The sequence below is a fragment of the Microcaecilia unicolor genome, chromosome 1, assembly GCF_901765095.1.
Source record: "Microcaecilia unicolor chromosome 1, aMicUni1.1, whole genome shotgun sequence".
In the NCBI taxonomy this organism is placed as follows: Eukaryota; Metazoa; Chordata; class Amphibia; order Gymnophiona; family Siphonopidae; genus Microcaecilia; species Microcaecilia unicolor.
Window position 1 is genome coordinate 198723396 of NC_044031.1, and position 23556 is coordinate 198746951.

Consider the following 23556-nt stretch of genomic DNA (forward strand, 5'->3'; position numbering starts at 1 on the left):
AGCCCTCTCGATTGAAGATCCTGGGAGTGGCACAGCCTCCTCGGTTAATCCAAGGATGGCTAGTACCAGAAAGCCTGCTCGAGCCTTTCCTTTGCATGACTCCATCCAAGAGCTTATTTCGGCTCAATGGGCTGACCCTGAGGGACCTTTGAAGGTTGCCAGGGCTATGGGGCAATTATACCCTCTGAGTGAGGAACATTTGGCTCGCTTTGCAATGCCTAAAGTGGATGCCCTGGTCACGGCTGTGACAAAGAGAACTACCTTCCCTGTTGAAGGAGGTGTTGCCCTGAAGGATATTCAAGACCGCAGGCTTGATTCAGCTCTGAAGCGGTCCTTTGATTTGGCAGGTCTCACTGTTCGGGCGTCTGCATGCAGTTGTTATGCTGCTAGAGCCTGCCTGGCTTGGTTACAGCAGGCAGTGGAACAGCCCGGTGATGGAGTGGAGACCTTATCTGAAGTGGCTCCGTGGATGGAGTCGGCCTTGTCCTTTTTGTCTGACGCCCTTTATGATATGGTCATAGCTTCGGCTAAACAAATGGCTGTAGCAGTGGCGGCTCGCCGCACTCTTTGGCTACGACATTGGGTGGAGGACATGGCCTCTAAGCAAAGGTTGGTGAAGTTGCCCTTTCAAGGCCTTCTCCTGTTTGGTGAGGAGCTGGAAAACATTGTTAAAGGCCTGGGGGATTCCAAACCTCAGCGCTTGCCCGAAGATAGGCCAAAGCCTTCCTCTAAGGGTCTGGAGCTCCGCTCCTCTTACAGACCTCGCTTCCGTGAAGCTAGAAGGTACCGCCCGGGGCGTGCTGCTGGGTTTACTTTATGTGCCCGCTTTCAGCAGAGAAACTCCTTTCGCTCGGACAAATGTTCTGCAGCTGCCGGTTCAAGGCCTGGAGTTCAGTCACTTATCTCCCAGAGTGCCAAAAAAAGGCACTCTAGGAGATAAGTGACTGTTCGATTGATCATTTGTTTCAATATTTCTGGGAGAGTCGTTTTTTTCAAGATATCAACTGCATATTATATTACAGTTGCTTTTATTATCTTACTCCTCCTTTGATAGTGGAGAAACATTGAATAGCCCCTGAAGCAGCCCAGTAGGGTGAAACACGGCCTGTGTCGGGCTATTGTATGCATATTTTAATATATTATTAAAATCACTTTTTATCCATCAACGATCTGCTTTGTATATTTTCCTCCAGGGTATACATGTTCAGGTCAGCAAGTCTCTGCTCATACGTCTTGTAACGCAAATCCCTTACCATTCTCGTAGCTTTTCTTTGCACCGCTTCCATTTTTTTTAACATCCTTCACAAGGTACGGCCTCCAAAACTGAACACAGTACTCCAGGTGGGGCCTCACCAACGACTTGTACAGGGACATCAACACTTCCTTTCTTCTGCTGATCACACCTCTCTCTATACAGCCTAGCAACCTTCTCGCTACGGCCACCGCCTTGTCACATTGTTTCGTCGCCTTCAGATCCTCGGATACTATCACCCCAGGATCCCTCTCCCCCTCAGTACCTATCAGACTCTCACCGCCTAACACATAAGTCTCTCGTGGGTTTCTACTCCCTAAATGTATCACTTTGCATTTCTTCGCATTGAATTTTAATTGCCAAACCTTAGACCATTCTTCTAGCTTCCTCAGATCCCTTTTCATGCTTTCTACTCCCTCCCAGGTGTCCACTCTGTTGCAAATCTTAGTATCATCCGCAAATAGGCAAACTTTACCTTCTAACCCTTCGGCAATGTCACTCACAAATATATTGAACAGAATCGGCCCCAGCACCGATCCCTGAGGCACTCCACTACTCACCTTTCCCTCCTCCGAGCGAACTCCATTTACCACCACCCTCTGTTGTCTGTCCGTCAACCAGTTCCTAATCCAGTTCACCACTTCGGGACCTATCTTCAGCCCATCTAGTTTATTTAAGAGCCTCCTGTGGGGAACCGTGTCAAAAGCTTTGCTAAAATCTAAGAAGATTATGTCTATAGCACGTCGATGATTCAGTTCTCCAGTTACCCAATCAAAGAATTCAATGAGATTCGTTTGGCACGATTTCCCTCTGGTAAAACCATGTTGTCTCGGATCTTGCAACTTATTGGCTTCTAGGACATTCACTATCCTTTCCTTCAGCATGGCTTCCATTACTTTTCCAATAACCGAAGTGAGGCTTACTGGCCTGCAGTTTTCAGCTTCTTCCCTATCACCACTTTTGTGAAGAGAGACCACCTCCGCCGTTCTCCAGTCCCTCGGAACCTCTCCCGTCTCCAAGGATTTATTAAACAAATCTTTAAGAGGACCTGCCAGAACCTCTCTGAGCTCCCTCAATATTCTGGGGTGGATCCCGTCCGGTCCCATGGCTTTGTCCACCTTTAGCTTTCCAAGTTGTTGATACACACTCTCTTCCATGAACGGTGCTCTATCCATTCCATTCTCAGGTGTACTTTTGCCAGTCCCTCGCGTTAATGGCTTCATCTGCTTGATGACAAGGAAGGGAAAATTAGGTTCTTACCATGATAATTTTCTTTCCTTTAGTCATAGCAGATTAAGCCATGAACCCTCCCTGTATGATTGTCTGTATTGCAGTGATTCTGATTTTAGGTGCTGTTCTTGTTTTCTGAAGTTATATTCCTTCCTTGGGGAGTTGGAAAACAGTCTTCAGGATTCTTGTTACAGTTATAGGAGGATGAGTTCATTCCCTCCAAGAGGAGGCAAGTATTCCCTCCGTTTATACAGAGTGGAGGACGAGTTTATTCCTTCCAGGAGGATGAGTTCATTCCCTCCTTTTTTGGAGTTTATGCCCTTGTTAAGGGCCATCGTTCGCTGTGAGGAAAGTTCATGTTATTCCCATTGCGGTTTGCCATACTGCTTTGGAAGCTTCAAATACTGAAGAGGCAGTGGAGCTAGCTGGCCATGAGGCACTGTGAAAAATTGAGTGCTCTCTATCTCCCCGTGCTGGTTGATGGACACAACCCATAAGTAATGGCTTCATCTGCTATGACTAAAGGAAAGAAAATTATCATGATAAAAACCTAATTTTCCCATTGGGATGTAGGCAGGGCCAGCATTTTTAGTAGACTGGTCTCCCAGACATTCCAGGAGATAAATGGGACACCCTAGTAGACTTCAAAAACATGCTTCCAGGTACATATCTCACCGTTGCTCCCTTATCTTGTCTGCTGAGCCTCCCAAATCCCACTGCCCACAGCTGTACTCAGTAGCCCTTATGAGTGAAGGAGGCACCTATATGTAGGTACAGTGAGTGTCTGGTGAGTTTTGAAGGACTCACAGTTTCCACCGCAAATGTGACAGGTAGAAGGAGATAGGGAACAGAGTCCCCCCTTGCCATGCTGCAGTGCATTGACCACTACACTATTCCAGGGACCTGCATGCTGCTGTAGTAGACCTGGCTCTAACATCTGAGGCTGTCATAGAGGTTGCTAAATCATATTTGTACCCACGGGTGTTGGGGGGGGGGGGGTATTGGGGTCACCTCTGATTCCCACCAGTGGTCATCAGGTCCTTTAGGGCAGCCTTTTGTCCCTTTTTCGTTATAAATTCAGGTCAAGCTCAAAATGTTTTAGTCCTGGACAATTTTGTTTTGTTCTATTATGGCTGAAAAACATCCAAGTGTTGGGAACGCCCGGATCCCGCCTTTAACACGCCCCTGACACACTCCCTTATGATTTGAATGCACTTGTGATGGACTTCATCTAAAAACATCTAAAAATTGGTTTTGAAAATACCAATTTGGGCATTTTTGTGATAAAAACGTCCAAATGCAGATTTATGCCACTTTTTGGACGTTTTTCTCTTTTGAAAAAGAGGTCCATAGTGTTTTATTAGTTATTCCCTCTCTCCTTCCAACCACTCATATTTTCTTTTGGCATTTGTCTTTTAGATTATTTCTCAGGATGAGGCAGACCGAAGAGGGAAAGTGTACGATAAGTATATGTGCAGCTTTCTCTTCAACTTGAATAATGGTATGTATATAGATAATTTGTTTTAATTTTTCTAGATCCGTGTGTATAAATTTGCAGTAAAAGTAAAATGAGATGTTTTTTTTATTGCAGTAGCAAAGTTGCTCACTTTTAATGGGTGTTCTCCATGGACAGCAGGATAAACTGAAAGCATAAGTAGTAGGTGGTGACATCTTTGCATTACATTACAGCTCCATTTATATCCCGCATTTACCTATAAGGTTCAATGCAGATCCCAATAAGATAATCCAGCTCAAGTTAGATACTGGGAACATACATAGCCAGAAGTATACATAACCACTTACAGTTAAAAATGTTATCATTTAAATTTTGCTTAAATAGAACAGTTTCTTCAGAGCTCAGAAAATCCACATGGGTTTTTCTAAGCATTTATGGAAGTTCTCATATTACCCCCCTGCTCCAAGTCACCTCGGTCTGTTTACAGAACTTAGGAGTCAACTTATTAGGTAAATGGGTGGATTTATGAATTAATTTACGCTGCCATCCACAGAGGAATCCCATTACAGGTAAGCAAGTTTGCTTTCTTTGTTGACAAACAGGATGAATCGATGGTGAATCCATAGCTTGGATTTTCGTCCTATTGTTTGTCTTAATTTTTCTATCTGAGAAATCCAGGAATTTGGCTGTTAATTGAATAGGATTTGTAGCACCAGTTGGCCAAAAGAGCTGTCTTGTGAACATAACAGTAGTAGACTATCAAAGTATGAATAGACAACCATGAGGCAACTCTGCAAATTTATTTGATGGAAACTGAGTGAAGATGGGCCACAGACATGGCCATGACTGACTTGCTGTGCCTTTACGGTTTTAGTTAGTTGCTAAGCTGCTGGGCTTTAACAGTGGGAAGTAATTACTAGCCAACTGCATAGAATTCTTCTCCGGGGACAAGTAGGATGTAATCTTCTCACTACTGACTGAAGTCATCTAATGAAGCTCAGTGCAAGAACGCCCCCAGCATCTTTTCCAGAAGCTTTTAGTAGAAATTCATTGCGTATATGCATATCTCGCCCACCATTGTCTCATAGAACTAGCTCATTCTTCGTTTTTCTGCAAAACAGTGAAGACAGGTTGTACTTGTCCCATACAGATCCTGTCTGTCTTTGATAGTAAACCTTGCCTGGCAAAATCAAACGTTTCTCTTATTAAATAATATATGACCATTCACTCAAAAATCTTTTATACCAAATGGAGGAAAAAGACATTAGCGGGTCATAGGCATTTTAACTATTGCACTATAATGCACTAATACAGACCCTCATTTTAATCACTGGTCAAAAATCCTCCCAAAAATATTCAATTTTCATGTGCAATTTTCAGTGTATATTCAAACAATCTTCAATTCAAATCTTGCTGTCATATCGCCCATATAAAGTACTTTCCTTCAGCAGAACTCACAAATATGAAAAATAGCAGCGACCACAAATTTATTTTCATTAAATACAGTACTTATCTTACGTCACAATCCCAAAGGGGACCTCCGGTTCACCAACAGCTTCTTAGGGCATGAGAAAAGTGCTGACCAGGAGAATTTCAATATTCACTGTAAGTCACCACACAAACGCCTTGTTCTGTAAAACAGAAAAGTATGTATAGCATCAAGATCAACTCCGCAAAATGCATGTAACCAAATATGACAAGCTTAAACAAGCTTAGGCAGAGGCCTAAGCGGTCCTGAGGTATCTGTCGGGGCTGTTTGGGGATTATATGCTTTCAAAGTGCTGCCGCCTTCCCCCGTTATACGGTGACACCTTTAACATTCCCCAGATTCTTAGAAGAAGAAGCTCAAGATGGATTACACTGTTCATCATGACCAATGTACAACATAACCAATTAATCAATCATCAACAGCAAGCAACAAATGAGGGCCCAGGATTGAAAGGGTGGTGGACTCTGGTCCTGGGGAACTGGGGAACTGAGTTCGATTCCCACTTCAGGCACAGGCAGCTCCTTGTGACTCTGGGCAAGTCACTTAACCCTCCATTGCCCCAGGTACAAATAAGTACCTGTATATGTAAGTCGCATTGAGCCTGCCATGAGTGGGAAAGCGCGGGGTACAAATGTAACATTAAAAAAAAAAGACTAGATCCTTCCTACCAGGACCTGTGGATCCTTTTCCATGGCAAAAATACCTCACAACAGAAATATTCCCTTCAGCCAGTTTATTGGACTCCTAGGATGACTTTTCTTGTCTACTATAGTAATTTGTACCTCCAACGTTCTGAAGCTGACTCCGTGGCAGACTGCAGTGAAGGGTTAGTAACGTTTGTAAGTCTGTAACCATCTCTCTCTGTCCTGCCCTCACGTCAAAACGTGATGATGTCGAGGGCGGAACAGTGAGAGGGAAGGGAACGCCGCAGAGTTGACAGGCAAAGGAACGTGATGTCACACGCATGAGGTTGTCGTCGTCACTCCCTTCTTCCCTTCCAGTTCCAGGTCCCCTTGCAGGCGGGACCAGAGCTGAGAGAGAGAGAAGGGCTGAGCCTGCACGCCTTTTACCGCTGCTGCCGCCGGCCGCCATAACCCCGACGAGGTAAGTCAAGATGACTTCTAAAATTCGGAGGGGGGGGGGGGGGCTGGAACTGGAAGGGAGGGGCGACGACCTTGCTAGCTCCCGTTTAATTTGTGTCGGAAATGGACCTTTTTTACTAGCTTTTCAATAAAAGCTAAATATATTACAAGTTTGACTTAATGTTATTAAAAAAAAGTTCATATATATAGAGTCTCGGCGGCAAGCAGCAGATGAACAGCGAGTTGCGACCAGACCAAAGCGGTCTGCCCTTCAGCCCCGACCACCCACCCAGGTCCACAGTGACGAGAGACGGCAGGCAACCGGGGTGGAGGCGGTCAGTACTCTAGCCCCAATCCTTCCTCCCAGCCACCTGGAGCCGCAGTGACGAGCAGCGGCAATGATCAGGACAGAGGCAGCCTTCTCACCCCCAACTCTTCCGCCCAGCCACCCAGTCCCGCAGCGGAGAACAGCAACCAAACAGTGCGAAAGACCACTTGGTGCCGCAGCGGAGCAGCGAGGAGCAGCAGCCGAGCAGTTGGCGGTGACCGTAGCAGAGACGGCCTGCACGTTACCACAGCCCCAGCTCGCTCACCCAGTCACCCGGAGCCGCAGTGGTGAGCAGCGGACGGCATCGAGAGCAGGGTTGATAAGCCTTCAGCCCCCGCTCGCTCGACCAGCCCAGAAGAGGCGACCACGCCTCACCCGGTCCGAGGGACCACATGGGCCACGATCATTCGCGGTCTGGCCTTAAGGGATACGGAGACGCCCAAAAGAGAGTCACCTTAGGTGTGTAACACAGCAGTACAGGCGACCAGAAATTAGAGAACCTACATGGATCCGAAACCCTGAAAAACTGCTTAGCCAATCAAGGACCCACGGGATGTCCCCCACAGACTCCAACCTCCAACACTATAAACACTTAAACGTGAGTAAACTACCTATAGTTAAACAATAAATCCACACAAATCATCACAAAAGCTCTACTGATCCCAATACTCCCAAACCAAACTGAAAACAAATAAAACACATAAATCCAGAACATAGAATTCCATCTAAAGAACAAAGCCCTACCACACAAGTATCAACGCCGCCCACCTGCAACCCATAGAGAATTGACACAAAAATGAACACCAGCAAACTGCTCCTAATAATTTACTCCTTAGCCCTGATCCACCAAACACTAACGACCCCACTCGCAGAAATCAACATCATACCCACGCTACATAACCAGATAAGACTGAACAGTCCCATCCTATCTTATCTAATTTATCTAGGAATCTTCACGATATTAACCCTTCATCTCTATCCTCCCATGTTTCAAACCTCCTCTCTACTATGGCACCATCCACGTCTGTCAACGAGGCTGTTTCTTCTTACAACAATACTCTATCCTCTGCCTTTGACACTCTTGCACCTTTGATGACCCGCCCTATAAGGCGTACAAAACCCCAACCTTGGCTGACTTCTAATATCCGCTACCTACGTTCTTGTACCCGCTCCGCCGAACGCCTCTGGCGGAAATCTTGGGCCCTTGCTGATTTCTTACACTTTAAGTTCATGCTGACCTCCTTCCAATCTGCTCTTTTATGTGCCAAACAGGATTATTATATCCAACTGACCAACTCTCTTGGCTCTAACCCTCGACTTCTCTTCACTACATTGAACTCTCTCCTTAAGGTGCCCCCTCCCCCAGCTTCCCCTTCATTATCTCCTCAGACCCTTGCTGAATTCTTTCATGACAAGGTTCAAAAGATAAACCTTGAATTCTCTACCTCGCCACCTCTCCCTCCACTAGTCCGTTCCCCTCTCTCTCCTTCCCCTCATTCCTTTTCCTCCTTTCCTGAAGTTACTGTAGAGGAAACTACACTTCTCCTTTCTTCCTCAAAATGTACCACCTGTTCCTCTGATCCCATTCCCACCCACCTTCTTAATGCCATCTCTCCTGCTCTTATTCCTTTTATCTGTCACATTCTCAACCTCTCACTTTCCACTGCAACTGTCCCTACTGCCTTTAAACATGCTGTGGTCACACCTCACCTTAAGAAGCCTTCACTCGACCCTACTTGTCCCTCTAATTACCGACCCATCTCCCTCCTCCCTTTTCTCTCCAAATTACTTGAGCGTGCTCTTCACCACCGCTGCCTTGAGTTTCTCTCCTCACATGCTATTCTTGACCCACTACAATCTGGTTTTCGCCCTCTCCACTTAACCGAAACTGCGCTTACTAAAGTCTCCAATGACCTATTACTGGCTAAATCCAGAGGTCAATATTCCATCCTCATTCTTCTTGATCTTTCCGCTGCTTTTGACATTGTCGATCACAGCATACTTCTCGATACCCTGTCCTCACTTGGATTCCAGGGCTCTGTCCTTTCCTGGTTCTCTTCCTACCTCTCCCTCCGCACCTTTAGTGTTCACTCTGGTGGATCCTCTTCTACTTCTATCCCTCTGCCTGTCGGCGTACCTCAGGGTTCTGTTCTTGGTCCCCTCCTCTTTTCTTTTTTTTTTTTTGAAATATTTTTATTAGCAAGAGAAACGTACAAACATCCGAAAGTTCTCCATATAGCAATGACACAAAATATCACTCAAGTGATTTACATTTAAAAATAATAATAGTAATATAATACATCGCAAACCAGTAGTGGCACAAACAATCAGATGACATGTTCTATCTCATCGTTGTGTGCACATTCCTCTCTATTATCATCTTTTCTCCCCCCCCCCCCCTCTCACCCATGCCCCCCCTCCCTCCCCTACAGAACCAAGACCTGAGTGCCTAAGGTACAGATCGTTCCTGTCTCCATGATTGGTTGTACCGATTGAGTTATGCTGTTGTACAGTGGTTCCCTTGAACCTTTATTCCTTTGAATATCAATCATTAAACACTGGAGGCTTTCCCAGGGGGCAGCTGTGTCAGTTTCGCAAAGCTGTTTCTCCAAAGAGAGCGGCCCGGTGGAGGCCTATCCCATGGGAATTCAAACTGACCTCCCCCTTCCCAACCTGCCATTTGCTTCATGCTACTGTGCCACTGAGTAAGAGGAGGAGGGATTTCATTCACCCAATATTGTAGGATGACTTTTTTCGCTAGGATCAGCGCCAGTAAAACAAAATGGCACTGATACAGGTTCAGTCCCTGTGTAACCAAATCTGAATCCAAGCCCAGTAATAGGACTCTATAATTCCATTCTATGGGTTGTTCTAGCACATCGTCCAGATGCCTCAACACACCGTTCCAGAACGTCCGCAGTGCTGAACACTCTAGAAATTGGTGCGTCAGGGTACCTTTGTGGTTTACACATCTATTACAGTCGTCTGATGCCCATAGTCCCATGGCCTTACCCCTACTCCTAGTAAGATACACCCGGTGCAGGATCTTCAACTGAGTTTCGTGACAACTCACATTAGGGGTTACTTTGTAGGCCAATTCAAAGCATCTCTTAATCTCCCTTGCCGACACCGCGCTGCCCACCCCTGAGCTCCACCTGGCGGCCAACGTGTCCACATAATTGGTTGGCCTCCATGTTTTACCCACTTGGTACCAGACTGAGAGCTTATTGCGTTCCGTGGGCAGTTGCTTGAACACTACATCTAGTGCGGTAAAGGATGGGAGTTTATTACTCTTCTTTTTCAAGGATAACACATAGTGCCTGATTTGTAAATAAGAAAAAAATAAATGTTGTGGGATATTCCATTTGGCCTGACACTCTGCGAATGATAGAATGTGGGTTCCCCCTTCTTCTAGCACCTGCCCTACATATCTACAACCTTTCTGATCCCATTCCTTAAAATATCGGGATCCCCTCCCTGCGGGAAAGTCGGGATTATCTAGTAGTTCTATGAATGGAGAGGGACCCGCTGCATCCCCCACCCTCTGTCGCCACCAATCCCATGCCATGCGTAATGGCAATAAAAGAGGCGAGATCTGAATCTGTGATCTCCTGCCGTGTAAGGTGTTAAATACCGACCAAGGGTGGGCTGCGAATTTCCATACCCGTGGCGGTGCATATTTGAAGCAACCCGTGTGTATTTCGTGAATCCATCTAAGGAGCGCTGCAACATTGTAAAGACGGAGATCCGGTAAGTTGACTCCCCCTTCATTTCTACCCCGGACCAGCTTGCCATAACCTATCCTAGCCCTCCGCCCCCCCCCAAATGAATGAGGTTATAGCTCCCCGGTATACTCTCTCATCTTTACTGTGAACCCATATTGGCAGCATCTGTAAGCAGTACAGTATCTTAGGGATAAGTACCATTTTGACAAGTGCCACTCGTCCCAAGAATGATACTGGTAGGTCTTTCCATTGATGGCACAATTTTCTTATCCCGTCCACCTTCTCAGCTACATTCTTTTTATACATGACCTTGAGATCTGTGTGTAGGTAGACTCCCAAGTACTTCATCGGCCCCTTTGCCCAAGTTAACGGAAAGTCTGGACAGCATTGGCACTTACAATTTTTGGATAGCGCCATAGCCTCTGATTTGTCAAAATTGATCCTGAGACCGGAGAAGGAGCCAAACCGTTGGATCATGTCTATGAGGGTGGGGATACCACTAGTCGCCTCCCCTAAAAAAATTAACATATCATCCGCAAAAAGATTTATTTTGTATTCATCCTTCCCTATCCGAATTCCTGTTAGTTCTTGGGACTGCCGAATTTTACTCGCCAGGGGTTCCAAGGCCAGTACAAATAACATTGGAGATAAAGGGCATCCCTGGCGCGTGCCCCGGAGCAGTGGGAACGACTGCGACAAGGCGTTGTTTATCAAGATCTGTGCCGTCGGATTCCTGTATAGCGCTCTCGTCCCCCGCAGAAATTCCCCGTAGATGCCGAATTGGGGAAGCACCCAGAAAAGATAGTCCCACAGTATCTTATCAAAAGCTTTTTCTGCGTCTAGGCTGACAATAATATTATCTCCCGTCTTGCCTCCCTTAGCCTGCAAGGCACTAATCGCTCTGAGGATGTTTGTGGACGCATATCTCCCCGGCACGAATCCCGTTTGGTCTCCATGCACCAAATGGGGAAGCACCTTCCCCAGCCGAGCGGCCATGATGCTGGCAAACAGCTTAATATCTTGGTTTAGTAAAGATATAGGGCGATAAGATCCCAGCACCTCTTTATCGCGCCCCGGCTTCGGTAGCACTATGATGGTGGCGTGTGTCAAAGTCCCCGTGGATTGCCCTTCCGTGCACAGTGCCTCACATAGATCACTAAACGGCCCTGCTATCTTTCCTCCTAAAATCTTGTAAAATTCTGGCCCTATCCCGTCAGGTCCCGGCGCTTTGGCTAGTTTTAGCTTTTTGATGGCTGCTTGAATTTCCTCACCCGAGACTCTCTCATTCAACGCGTCTCTTTGGTCTTGAGAAAGTGTCGGGAGCTGAAGATTCTGGAAAAAGGCCTCCCTTTTACTCTCATCACAAGTCCCCTTATCGTACAATGATTTATAAAAATCCACAAACGCTGCCTGTATTTCTTCCTCCCTTTCTAGATTTTGTCCCCCTCTGTTTTTAATATTAGTGATAAAATGCTTTGCAGATCTACTGCGTACCATGGATGCTAATAAGCTCCCCGTTTTATTCCCCCACCTATGTAATTTATATTTGTATATCCCGCACTGCCCTTTTGTTCAACGTCTCGTTGATCAGGACTTTTGTTTCCTTAAAAGTGTCCTTTGCCCTCTCATCTCCTCTCATCATCGCTGCCCTAGCGTTCTGCAGTGTTGTGAGCTGGTCAAGGAGCACCCCCTCTCTTATCTTCCTAGTCCTAGCGGTATATTCAATGATTTTGCCCCTCAATACAGCCTTCCCTGCCTCCCATAGTGCGACCGGATCATTTGCAGAGTTTTTGTTATCCTCTAGAAAAAACTGCCATTCCTGTTGCAGATAGTCTCTAAATTCTTGCTCCTGGTACAGTGTGGGGTTCAATCGCCATCCCGCTTTGCTCCTAGCCCCACCCAAGGCCACATCCACCCATACCAGACTGTGATCCGATACCACGGCTATTTCAATCCCCGCCGCCTTGCTCACAGAAAAAAGGCCCTGTGTTAATAGGATACAATCCAGCCTTGCCTGACACCCGTGGACAGTGGAAAGGAAAGTATAGTCTCTCTCGTCCGGGTGCAATACCCTCCACACATCCACAAGTCCCAGGTCCCTCTGTAGCAACCCTACGCCTCTATCTTCTGCATCCTTAGGTCTCATCTTTGGTGGATTACAGTCAACTAGAGGATCTGCTGTTATGTTAAAATCCCCTCCCACGATCAGTTTATATTCTTGTAGTGGAACCAGGGCTGCTATAAGTTTGAGAAAGAATTTTTGGGAGTAGACGTTAGGGGCATACACCGAACATAAAGCCACCTTTGACCCACTCAGTATACCCATCCATATCACAAAGCGGCCCTCAGAATCTTGGACCGTCTTGTGGCACGTATAATCTAAGCTTTTACTTAAGAGAATGGCCACTCCCCTCTGCCGATTGTTAAAGGACGAGTAAGCCAGTTCTCCCACACAGCCTTGTTTCAATTTCAGATGCTCTGTGGCTGACAAGTGAGTTTCCTGTACCAATAGAACCCCCACTTTTAGTTGTTTGCTATATTGCAAGATCTTTTTGCGTTTAATGGGTGAGTGTATTCCATCTGCATTTAGAGAAGCTATACGAATGCTACCCATTTCTCCACACTAGTGTTTGTTTTTTTTTAATACAGTGTGTTCTGCCTTTGAAACCCTTCCGGAGTGGCATCCCAGCTATGCCACCCCGCAAAGTCAGTCCCCGGTGTGTATCTTGTGCCTCCCTTGACCTCTGAGCACCAAAGTGAGAGCTCTGATTCCACTGCCGCATTTCCCTGCCCTTTCTCCCAGGTCTCGGTCCTATATGCCTAATTCCCCTCTCCCCGTCCCTCCCAACCCGCCCCCCCATCCCCTCTCCTCTCCCCCCCCTTTCCTGAGATCCCAATCAGCCTCTCTTCTCATCCCCAGACTCACAAATGCATCCGTTCTTCTTGACATCTCATCCTGTTCCCATCCATCTTTCATCCACTCCCTCACATCCTCACTCACCTTCCTTTTGTATCCTGTGATTGAGATTTGAACCCCCTCAACCATCCCCAACTGAAATATGCATCAACTCCCCGCCCCCACCCGCTCCCCCCATATCTACATTGTTGATTCAGAAAAGTGATTTGCATTCCAACATATCAACATTCCAACTTTGGGACCATAGCCCATTCCCAACTTAACTGAACTGCAAACAAAACCCAAAAACATAACAGTAAATAGTACGGTACCTAGTACAGTTTTAACATTGCAGCAATTTAAGCCTCATTTTAAGCTTACTGTCTGTATCGGATGAACTTTATATCGTTCATATATTTCGCCTAGCCGCTCTAAGGCCACCGTGCTAGTAGCTCCTGGCGGCCAGGCTAAACTTACGGTCCCCTTCAGGACTCTATCGTTGGCCGAATGACTAGCAGTGTCGGTGATCCCTGGCTCCTAGGCCGCTGAAGCTCCGCTCCACGTGCGCAAAGTTTATTCACAAGGCGTCTCAGGCCAGTCAGACCTCTCATTGTTCACCGATCCGCTAAAGCACTGATCCAGTCATCTGCTGAATCTTCTTTGCACACATGCCTCCACATCAAATCGACCGCACTTAGGCCGCTGCTCAATTCAAGGCTTTCCAAGTCCATTGTCTGCTCTGTTACTCCTCCAGTGAGGTACCTGTTCGAGACAGTTCCTGACTCACTGCTCTCCCTCTGCGATCGCCTCCATGTCTTGCCGCGGCACTTTCGCCACTCTCTCCAGAAACGCTTGGATTTCCTCTACCTTTGTGTAGGTGACGGTGCGGTTGTCGTGAGTAACTCGCACTTTGGCCGGGTATTGGAATGCGAACTTGATGCCATGTTCAAATAGTTTCGTACAATATGGCGCCATCAGCTTCCTCTGCTCCATGACCCGGAATGAAAAATCTTGGAATAATAAGATCTTTTTCCCTTTGTACTCCAGATTGCGTTGTCTCTTATATTGTTCCAGAATTTTAGCTTTATCTGCATAATTTAAATATCTGGCAATGACAACCCTCGGGCGATCTGTTCCCTCTCTCCGCGTTCCTATGCGATGGATCCTCTCCACCTTACCGGATTCCAGTGCAAGGCCCATCTGTTGGGGCAGCCATTTTTCTGCCAGTTCCTTTAGGTCCGAGTCCAGAGCTGATTCGGGGATGCCAACAAATCTGACATTGTTGCGTCTTCCCCTATTCTCTTGGTCTTCCACACGGTCGAGCAGTGTGCGCATCTGGGATTCCAGGGTGCCGAGGCGCCCCTCTGCCGCCATTGCTTGGTCTTCTTGTGCAGAGATGCGCTCCTCTGCTTGCTGTAGCCTGGCTGCGTGCCCTGCTAGGCACTCCTTAATTTCGTCCATGCCGGTATGCAGTTTAGCTAGTTTGTCATCCAGCAGCTGAGACATATTTTTCAGGGACATTTGGACTATGTCTTCATGCTGCGGAGTGAGGCTCTGACCGCGTCCCGGCGATATCGATGAGGCAAATGGGGATTGCGTCGCCATTTTGTTTTTCGCCACGCTGCTCTTCTCCTTCCCCGATCGCAGCGTCTTTACTGGCATGCCGCTTCGCTCTAGCTTTCTTCTAACCTCACGTCCCGCGCCTCAGCTGATTCAGTGTTCGCGCTGGTCTGTTTTAGAAGTGATTAGTCGTCCAACTCTTGCTCCATGGGGGAAAAATTAGGTGAGGAGCGGGGAGCCGAGCCACCAGGCGTCCGCTCAGGTCTCTTGCATCACGTGACCCTCCCCCTCCTCTTTTCTATCTACACTTCTTCCCTTGGTTCATTAATCTCATCCCATGGCTTTTCCTACCATCTCTATGCTAATGACTCCCAAATCTACCTTTCTACCCCTGATATCTCACCTTGCATCCAAACCAAAGTTTCAGTGTGCTTGTCTGACATTGCTGTCTGGATGTCTCAACGCCACCTGAAATTAAACATGACCAAAACCGAGCTTCTCATTTTTCCCCCCAAACCCACCTTCCCACTCCCCCCGTTTTCTATTTCTGTTGATGGCTCTCTCATTCTCCCTGTCTCCTCAGCTCGAAACCTTGGGGTCATCTTTGACTCTTCTCTCTCCTTCTCTGCTCATATCCAGCAGATCGCCAAGACCTGTAGTTTCTTTCCTTACAACATCCGTAAAATCCGCCCCTTTCTTTCCTAGCACTCTACCAAAACCCTCATCCACACCCTTGTCACCTCTCGTTTAGACTACTGCAATCTGCTTCTTGCTGGCCTCCCACTTAGTCACCTCTCCCCTCTCCAATCGGTTTAAAACTCTGCTGCCTGTCTCGTCTTCCGCCAGGGTCGCTTTACTTATACTACCCCTCTCCTCAAGTCGCTTCACTGGCTCCCTATCCGTTTTCGCATCCTGTTCAAACTTCTTCTACTAACCTGTAAATGTACTCACTCTGCTGCTCCCCAGTATCTCTCCACACTCGTCCTTCCCTACACCCCTTTCTGTGCACTCCGCTCCATGGATAAATCCTTCTTATCTGTTCCCTTCTCCACTACTGCCAACTCCAGACTTCGCGCCTTCTGTCTCGCTGCACCCTAAGCCTGGAATAAACTTCCTGAGCCTCTACGTCTTGCCCCATTCTTGGCCACCTTTAATCTAGACTGAAAGCCCACCTCTTTAACATTGCTTTTGACTCGTAACCACTTGTAACCACTCGCCTCCACCTACCCTCCTCTCCTGCTTCCTGTACACATTAATTGATTTGATTTGCTTATTTTATTTTTTGTCTATTAGATTGTAAGCTCTTTGAGCAGGGACTGTCTTTCTTCTATGTTTGTGCAGCGCTGTGTACGCCTTGTAGCGCTATAGAAATGCTAAATAGTAGTAGTACTGATACACCACACCACACCAATCTGACCACAACCAAGACAAAGGAAGGAAAGGTCATACAAACCCATACCACCAAAGACATGACAACTGACAAAAATCAACACAACACCGAACACAGCGGACCCCTACCAAAAAATTCAAGTGGGTTACATCAACGCCAGATCCGTAGTAAATAAAATAGCAATAATAACAGACTGGATCATGTCAGAAAACCTCGATCTACTTTTCATCAATGAAACCTGGATCCATGATCAAAAGGACCCTATAATTCTAGATCTATGCCCCCCCAGGATACAAAATCACTGAGTGGACCAGACAAGAAAAGAGAGGTGGAGGCATTGCACTAATCCATTGATCCCACTTCACCATCGTAACCATCGCTGAGTCCATAACACCCCAATCAGAATCCACCACTCAACCTTGCTTGGCCACCTAAACTGTGTCCTGTTTTATAGACCACCAGGTAACTGATATGAATGCCAGCAACACTTCAGGGATTTCATATCAAACATCTGTGTAGCTAACCCCAATATACTAGTACTAGGTGACATCAACCTTCATCTAGAAGACCCAAACTCCGCCAATGCACGAGATTGCAAGGAATTCCTCCAACTATGGGACCTTAAATGGCCACATATGCAAGCAACCCATGTCAAAAGGGCACAGTCATGTTAAAGGAAATTAGTGAGGCAAATAAATTAGGCAACGCAATAATAATGGGTGATTTTAATTACCCCATATAGACTGGGTTAATGTAACATCAGGGCATGCTAGGGAGGTAAACTTCCTCGATGAACTAAAGGACAGCTTTATGGAGCAGCTGGTACAGGAGCTGACGAGAGAAGGAAAAATTCTAGACTTAGTCATTTGTGGAGCGCATGATGTGGTACGGGAGGTAGCGGTCCTGGTGCTGCTAGACAACAGTGATCATAACATGATCGCCTTTGAAATTTGCTTTCAAAAAGGTAATTTATATGTTAGCGTTTAACTTTAAAAAAGGACGCTATGATAAAATGAGAAGAACGGTAAAAAAAACGTAAGGAGTGACTGAGAGGGTAAGAAACCTACAACAGGCGTGGATGCTGTTCAAAAACACCATCCTGGAGGCCCAGGCCAAACATATTCCACGTATCAGAAAAGGAGGACAGCAAACCAAACGACAGCCGGCGTGGTTAAAAAGTGAGGTAAAGGAGGCTATTGGAGCTAAAAAGGAATCCTTCAGAAAATGGAAGAAGGAACCGAATGAGGAAAATAAGAAGCGGTATAAGGAATGTCAAGTCAGATGCAAAGCGCTGATAAGAAAGGCAAAGAGGGTTTTTGAAAGAAAGATAGCGATAGAAGCGAAAACTGATAGTAAAAAATTTTTTTAGATACATTAAAAGAAGGAAACCGGCAAAAGAATCGGTTGGCCCGCTGGATTACCAGGGTGTAAAAGGGGTGATCGAGGAGTGGAGTGGAGGAGTGGCCTAGTGGTTAGAGTGGTGGACTTTGGTCCTGGGGAACTGGGTTCGATTCCCACTGCAGGCACAGGCAGCTCCTTATGACTCTGGGCAAGTCACTTAACCCTCCATTGCCCCAGGTACAAATAAGTACCTAAGCCACATTGAGCCTGCCATGAGTGGGAAAGCGCGGGGTACGAAAAAAAAAAGACAAAGAAATAGCAGAAAAACTAAATGAGTTCTTTGCTTCGGTCTTCACCGAGGAAAATTTGGGTGGGATACCGGTGCCGGACAGGGTATTCGAAGCTGAAGAGTTGGAAAAACTTATTGAAATATCTAAGTCTGGAAGACTTAATGGAGCCGTTCTGCAAACTGAAGAGTAGCAAATCTCCTGGACTGGATGGTATTCACCCTAGGGTGCTGATAGAACTATAAAATGAGCTGGCAGAGCTACTGTTATTGATTTGTAATTTATCCTTAAAATCGAGCATGATACCGGAAGATTGGAGGGTGGCCAATGTAACGTTGATATTTTAAAAAAGGTTCCAGCGGAGACCCGGGAAATAATAGACCGGTGAGTCTGACGTCGGTGCCGGGCAAAACGGTAGAGACTATAATCAAGAACAAAATTACAGAGCATATTCAAAAGCATGGAGTAATGGGACAAAGTAAACATGGATTTAGTTAAGGGAAGTCTTGCCTCTCCAATCTGCTGCATTTCTTTGAAGGGGTAAACAAACGTGGACAAAGGTGAGCCAGTTGATATTGTGTATCTAGATTTTCAGAAGGCGTTTGATAAGGTCCCTCATGAAAGACTACAGAGGAAATGAGAGGGACATGGGATCGGAGGTAGTGTCTTACTGTGGATTAAAAACTGGTTGAAAGATAGGAAACAGAGAGTAGGATTAAAAGGTCAATATTCGCAATGGAGAAGGGTAGTTAGCGGGGTCCCTCAGGGACTGGTGCTGGGACCTCTGCTTTTTAACTTATTCATAAATGACCTAGAGATGGGGGTAACTAGTGAGATAATCAAATTTGCCGATGACACAAAGTTATTCAAAGTAGTCAAATCGCGGGACGATTGTGAAAAACTATAAGAGGACCTTACGAGACTGGGAGACTGGGCGTCTAAATGGCAGATGACGTTTAATGTGAACAAGTTTAAAGTGATGCATGTGGGAAAGAAGAACCCAAACTATAACTGCGTTATGCAAGGTTCAGCGTTGGGAGTCACGGACCGAGAAAGGGATCTAGGTGTCATCGTTGATGATACGTTGAAAACTTCTGCTCAATGTGCTGCTGCGGCTAGGAAAGCAAATAGAATGTTGGGAATCAGTAGGAAAGGGATTGAAAATAAAAATAAGGATATTATACTGCCGTTGTATCGCTCCATGGTGCGACTGCACCTCGAGTATTGTGTTCAATTCTGGTCGCCGCACCTCAAAAAAGACATAGTGGAATTGGAAAAGGTGCAGAGAAGGGTGACAAATTTGATACAGGGGATGGGGCAACTTCCCTATCAGGATAGGCTGAAGAGTCTGGGGCTCTTCAGCTTGGAGAAAAGGCGGCTGAGGGGAGATATGATAGAGGTCTATAAGATAATGAGTGGAATGGAACGGGTCGATGTGGAGCTTCTGTTTACGCTTTCCAAAAATACTAGGACAAGGGGGCACGCGATTAAGCTACAGTGTGGTAAATTTAAAACGAATCGGAGGAAATTTTTCTTCACTCAACGCATAGTTAAACTCTGGAATTCGCTGTCGGAAAAGGTGGTTAAGGCGGTTAACTTAGTGGACTTCAAAAAAGGGTTGGATGGCTTCCTGGAGGAAAAAGCCATAGAATGTTATTGAATGGATGAGGGAGTAATACAGTATTTCTATAATGGGTGGGACAAATTGCTTGTTCTTTTGGCCGCTGTCGGTGACAGGGTGTTAGGCTTGATAGACCCTTGGTCTGTCCCAGCATGGCGATGCTTATGTACTTATGTACTGCCCTCAGACCAGAACCTAATAATAATGGATACTAAGTGGACAGACACACCATTGTCAGACCATTACAAACTGAACTTCTCCCTACAATGGTGAAAAAAGGGCTCACACCGAATACAAGAACACACAACCTACATCACGAGGCCAAATAGACCTGGAAACATTCTGGCAACTGATCTACAATAACGAATGGACACCACAAACGGACTCGATACACTATCTCCTAGATTGGGACAAAAGATGCAGAAGCATATTAGACGAAATAGCACCACTACAAACAAAATCCTCACGTAGACATAACCCGATACCGTGGTACAACGAAGACCTGAGAAAACTAAAAACACAAACTAGAAAACTCAAACGAGAATGGAAAAAAATTAAAAAATGAGCAATGGAAACAGACTCAAAGAAAATACAAATATGCAATAAGACAAGCCAAAAGGACATCTACAAAACCAAAATAGGGCCAGACTACAAAGACACGAAGAAACTATATCAACTCGTAAACAAACTACTAGACACCACACCGGTCACCACTACCAACACAGACAACCCCATTTGCTGACATACTTGCTAAATACTTCAAAGAAAAAATTGTAAACCTACGCAACACGTTACCTCAGAACACCGCCCATTTAAAAAAAATTCATTGAGTGTTTAGACCCAATCCTCGGTGAATACCCAGCAGACAGAATCTGGGCAAATTTCACTCCCCTTACCGCCGAAACAATCATCCAAGCGATTAACAAGTCCGCCGACATTCACTATAAACTGGACACCTGTCCCGATTACCTAATAAAATCCGCTCCTAATCGCTTCATGACAGACCTCACATCCCACCTCAACTATATGATTCAACATGGACTCTTCCCTAAAGAAAATGGCAACATCCTACTCACCCTGATACCAAAAGATACAAAGAAAAAATCAAACAAAATCACCAACTACCACCCAGTTGCATCTATCCCACTGGTAGTCAAACTAACGGAAAGCATGGTAACCAAACAACTTACCGACTACCTAAACAAATTCTCTATTCTACACGAGTCACAATCAGGATTTCGCCCCAACCACAGCACCGAAACAGTACTAGTCACCCTCCTAACCAAATTCAAACAAGAAATTGCAAAAGGCCAGAGCATACGTCTCCTGCAATTCGATATGTCTAGTGCGTTTGACATGGTAAACCTTAAAATACTACTATACATCCTAGAATACTTCAGGATTGGTGGAAGTGTGCTTAGCTGGAATAAGGGTTTCTTAACCACTAGAACATATCAAGTGAAATCGCACTCGAACATATCATCACCATGGAAAACAGACTGTGGAGTACCCCAAGGATCACCACTATCACCGATCCTTTTCAACCTTATGATGACCCCACTAGCCAGATCCCTAGCCAACCAAGGCCTCAACCCTTACATCTACGCAGATGATGTCACGATATACATCCCCTACAAACATGACCTAACAGAAATCACTAATGAAATCAAGCTCAGCCTAAAAATCATGAACTCATGGGCGGATGCATTCCAATTAAAACACAGATAAAACACACTGTCTCATCCTCTCATCCCAATACAACACGAACAAACTCACCTATATAAACTCCCTAGACTACACCCTTCCTGTTTCAGACAGCCAGAAAATTCTCAGAGTTACAATTGACTGAAACCTCATGCTCGAAAGCGAAGCGAAATCTACAACAAAGAAAATGTTCCACTCAGTGTGGAAACTCAAAAGAATTAAACTTTTCTTCTTGAGGGAAATATTCCACAATTTGGTACAATCAATTGTACTAAGCCACCTAGACTACTGTAACGTAATCTACGGGGGATGCAAAGAACTAATCATAGTAACATAGTAGATGACGGCGGAGAAAGACCTGCACGGTCCATCCAGTCTGCTCAACAAGATAAACTCATATGTGTTACTTTTTTGTGTTACTTGACCTTGATTTGTATCTGCCATTTTCAGGGCACAGACCGTAGAAGTCTGCCCAGCACTAGCCCCGCCTCCCAACCACCAGCCCCGCCTCCCCCCACCGGCTCTGCCACCCAATCTCCGCTAAGCTTCTGAGGATCCATTCCTTCTGAACAGGATTCCTTTATGTTTATCCCATGCATTTTTGAATTCCGTTACTGTTTTCATCTTCACCACCTCCCGCGGGAGGTCATTCCAAGTATCCACCACTCTCTCCATGAAAAAATGCTTCCTGACATTTTTCTTGAGTCTGCTCCCCTTCAATCTCATTTCATGTCCTGTAGTTCTACCGCCTTCCCATCTCCAGAAAAGGTTCGTTTGCGGATTAATACCTTTCAAATATTTGAATGTCTGTATCATATCACCCCTATTTCTCCTTTCCTCCAGTGTATACATGTTCAGGTCAGCAAGTCTCTCCTCATACGTCTTGTAACGCAAATCCCATACCATTCGTGTAGCTTTTCTTTGCACCGCTTCAATTCTTTTTACATCCTTAGCAAGGTACGGCCTCCAAAACTGAACACAATTCTCCAGGCGGGGCCTCACCAACGTCTTATAAAGGGGCATCAACACCTCCTTTCTTTTGCTGGTCACACCTCTCTCTATACAGCCTAGCAACCTTCTAGCTACGGTGACTGCCTTGTCACACTGTTTCGTCACCTTCAGATCCTCAGTTACTATCACCCCAAGATCCCTCTCCCCGTCTGTACATATCAAACTCTCACCGCCTAACACATATGTCTCCCGTGGATTTCTATTCCCTAAGTGCATCACTTTGCATTTCTTCACATTGAATTTTAATTGCCAAACCTTACACCATTCTTCTAGCTTCTGAAGATCCTTTTTTTATGTTTTCCACTCCCTCCGGGGTGTCCACTCTGTTACTAATTTTAGTATCGTCCGCAAAAAGGCAAACTTTACCTTCTAACTCTTCGGCAATGCCACTCATAAATATATTGAACAGAATTGGCCCCAGCACTGATCCCTGAGGCACTCCACTGCTCACCTTTCCCTCATCCGATCAAATTCCATTTACCACCACCCTCTGGCGTCTGTCCGTCAACCAGTTCCTAATCCAGTTCACCAGGTCTGGTCCTATCTTCAGCCTGTCTAGTTTATTCAAGAGTCTCCTGTGGGGAACCGTGTCAAAAGCTTTGCTGAAATCTAAGTAGATTATGTCTATAGCGCGTCCCTGATTCAGTTCTCCGGTCACCCAGTCAAAGAATTCAATGAGATTCGTTTGGCACAATTTACCCTTGGTAAAACCATGTTGTTTCGGATCTTGCAACTTTTTGGCTTCCAGGAAATTTACTATTCTTTGCTTCAGCATTGCTTCCATTACTTTTCCAATAACCGAAGTGAGGCTTACCGGCCTGTAGTTTCCAGCTTCTTCCCTATCACCACTTTTGTGAAGAGGGATCACATCCGCCATTCTCCAAACCCACGGAACCTCTCCCGTGTCCAAGGATTTATTAAACAAATTTTTAAGAGGACCCGCCAGAACCTCTCTGAGCTCCTTCAATATCCTGGGGTGAATCCCCACCGGTCCCACAGCTTTGTCCACCTTTAGCTTTTCAAGTTGTTCATACACACTCTCTTCCGTGAATGGTGCTATATCTACTCCATTCTCATTTGTACTTTTGCCAGTCAATCGCGGTCCTTCTCCAGGATTTTCTTCTGTGAAAACAAGTCAAAAGTATCTATTTAGCAAATTTGCTTTTTCTTCATCATTATCTACG

At 45.8% G+C, this 23556-nt stretch overlaps 1 protein-coding gene across 9 annotated transcripts in view; it reads left to right on the forward strand.

Annotated features, from left to right (window-relative positions):
- The window catches only part of EZH2 (enhancer of zeste 2 polycomb repressive complex 2 subunit), a 626582-nt gene that overhangs the window by 571049 nt on the left and 31977 nt on the right, over positions 1-23556 (forward strand). For all 9 annotated transcript variants that reach the window (XM_030203624.1, XM_030203674.1, XM_030203633.1 and 6 more), the window contains one exon: positions 3902-3983. In XM_030203624.1, the coding sequence (XP_030059484.1) occupies positions 3902-3983 (82 nt within the window). The remainder of the gene's footprint in view (positions 1-3901; positions 3984-23556) is intronic.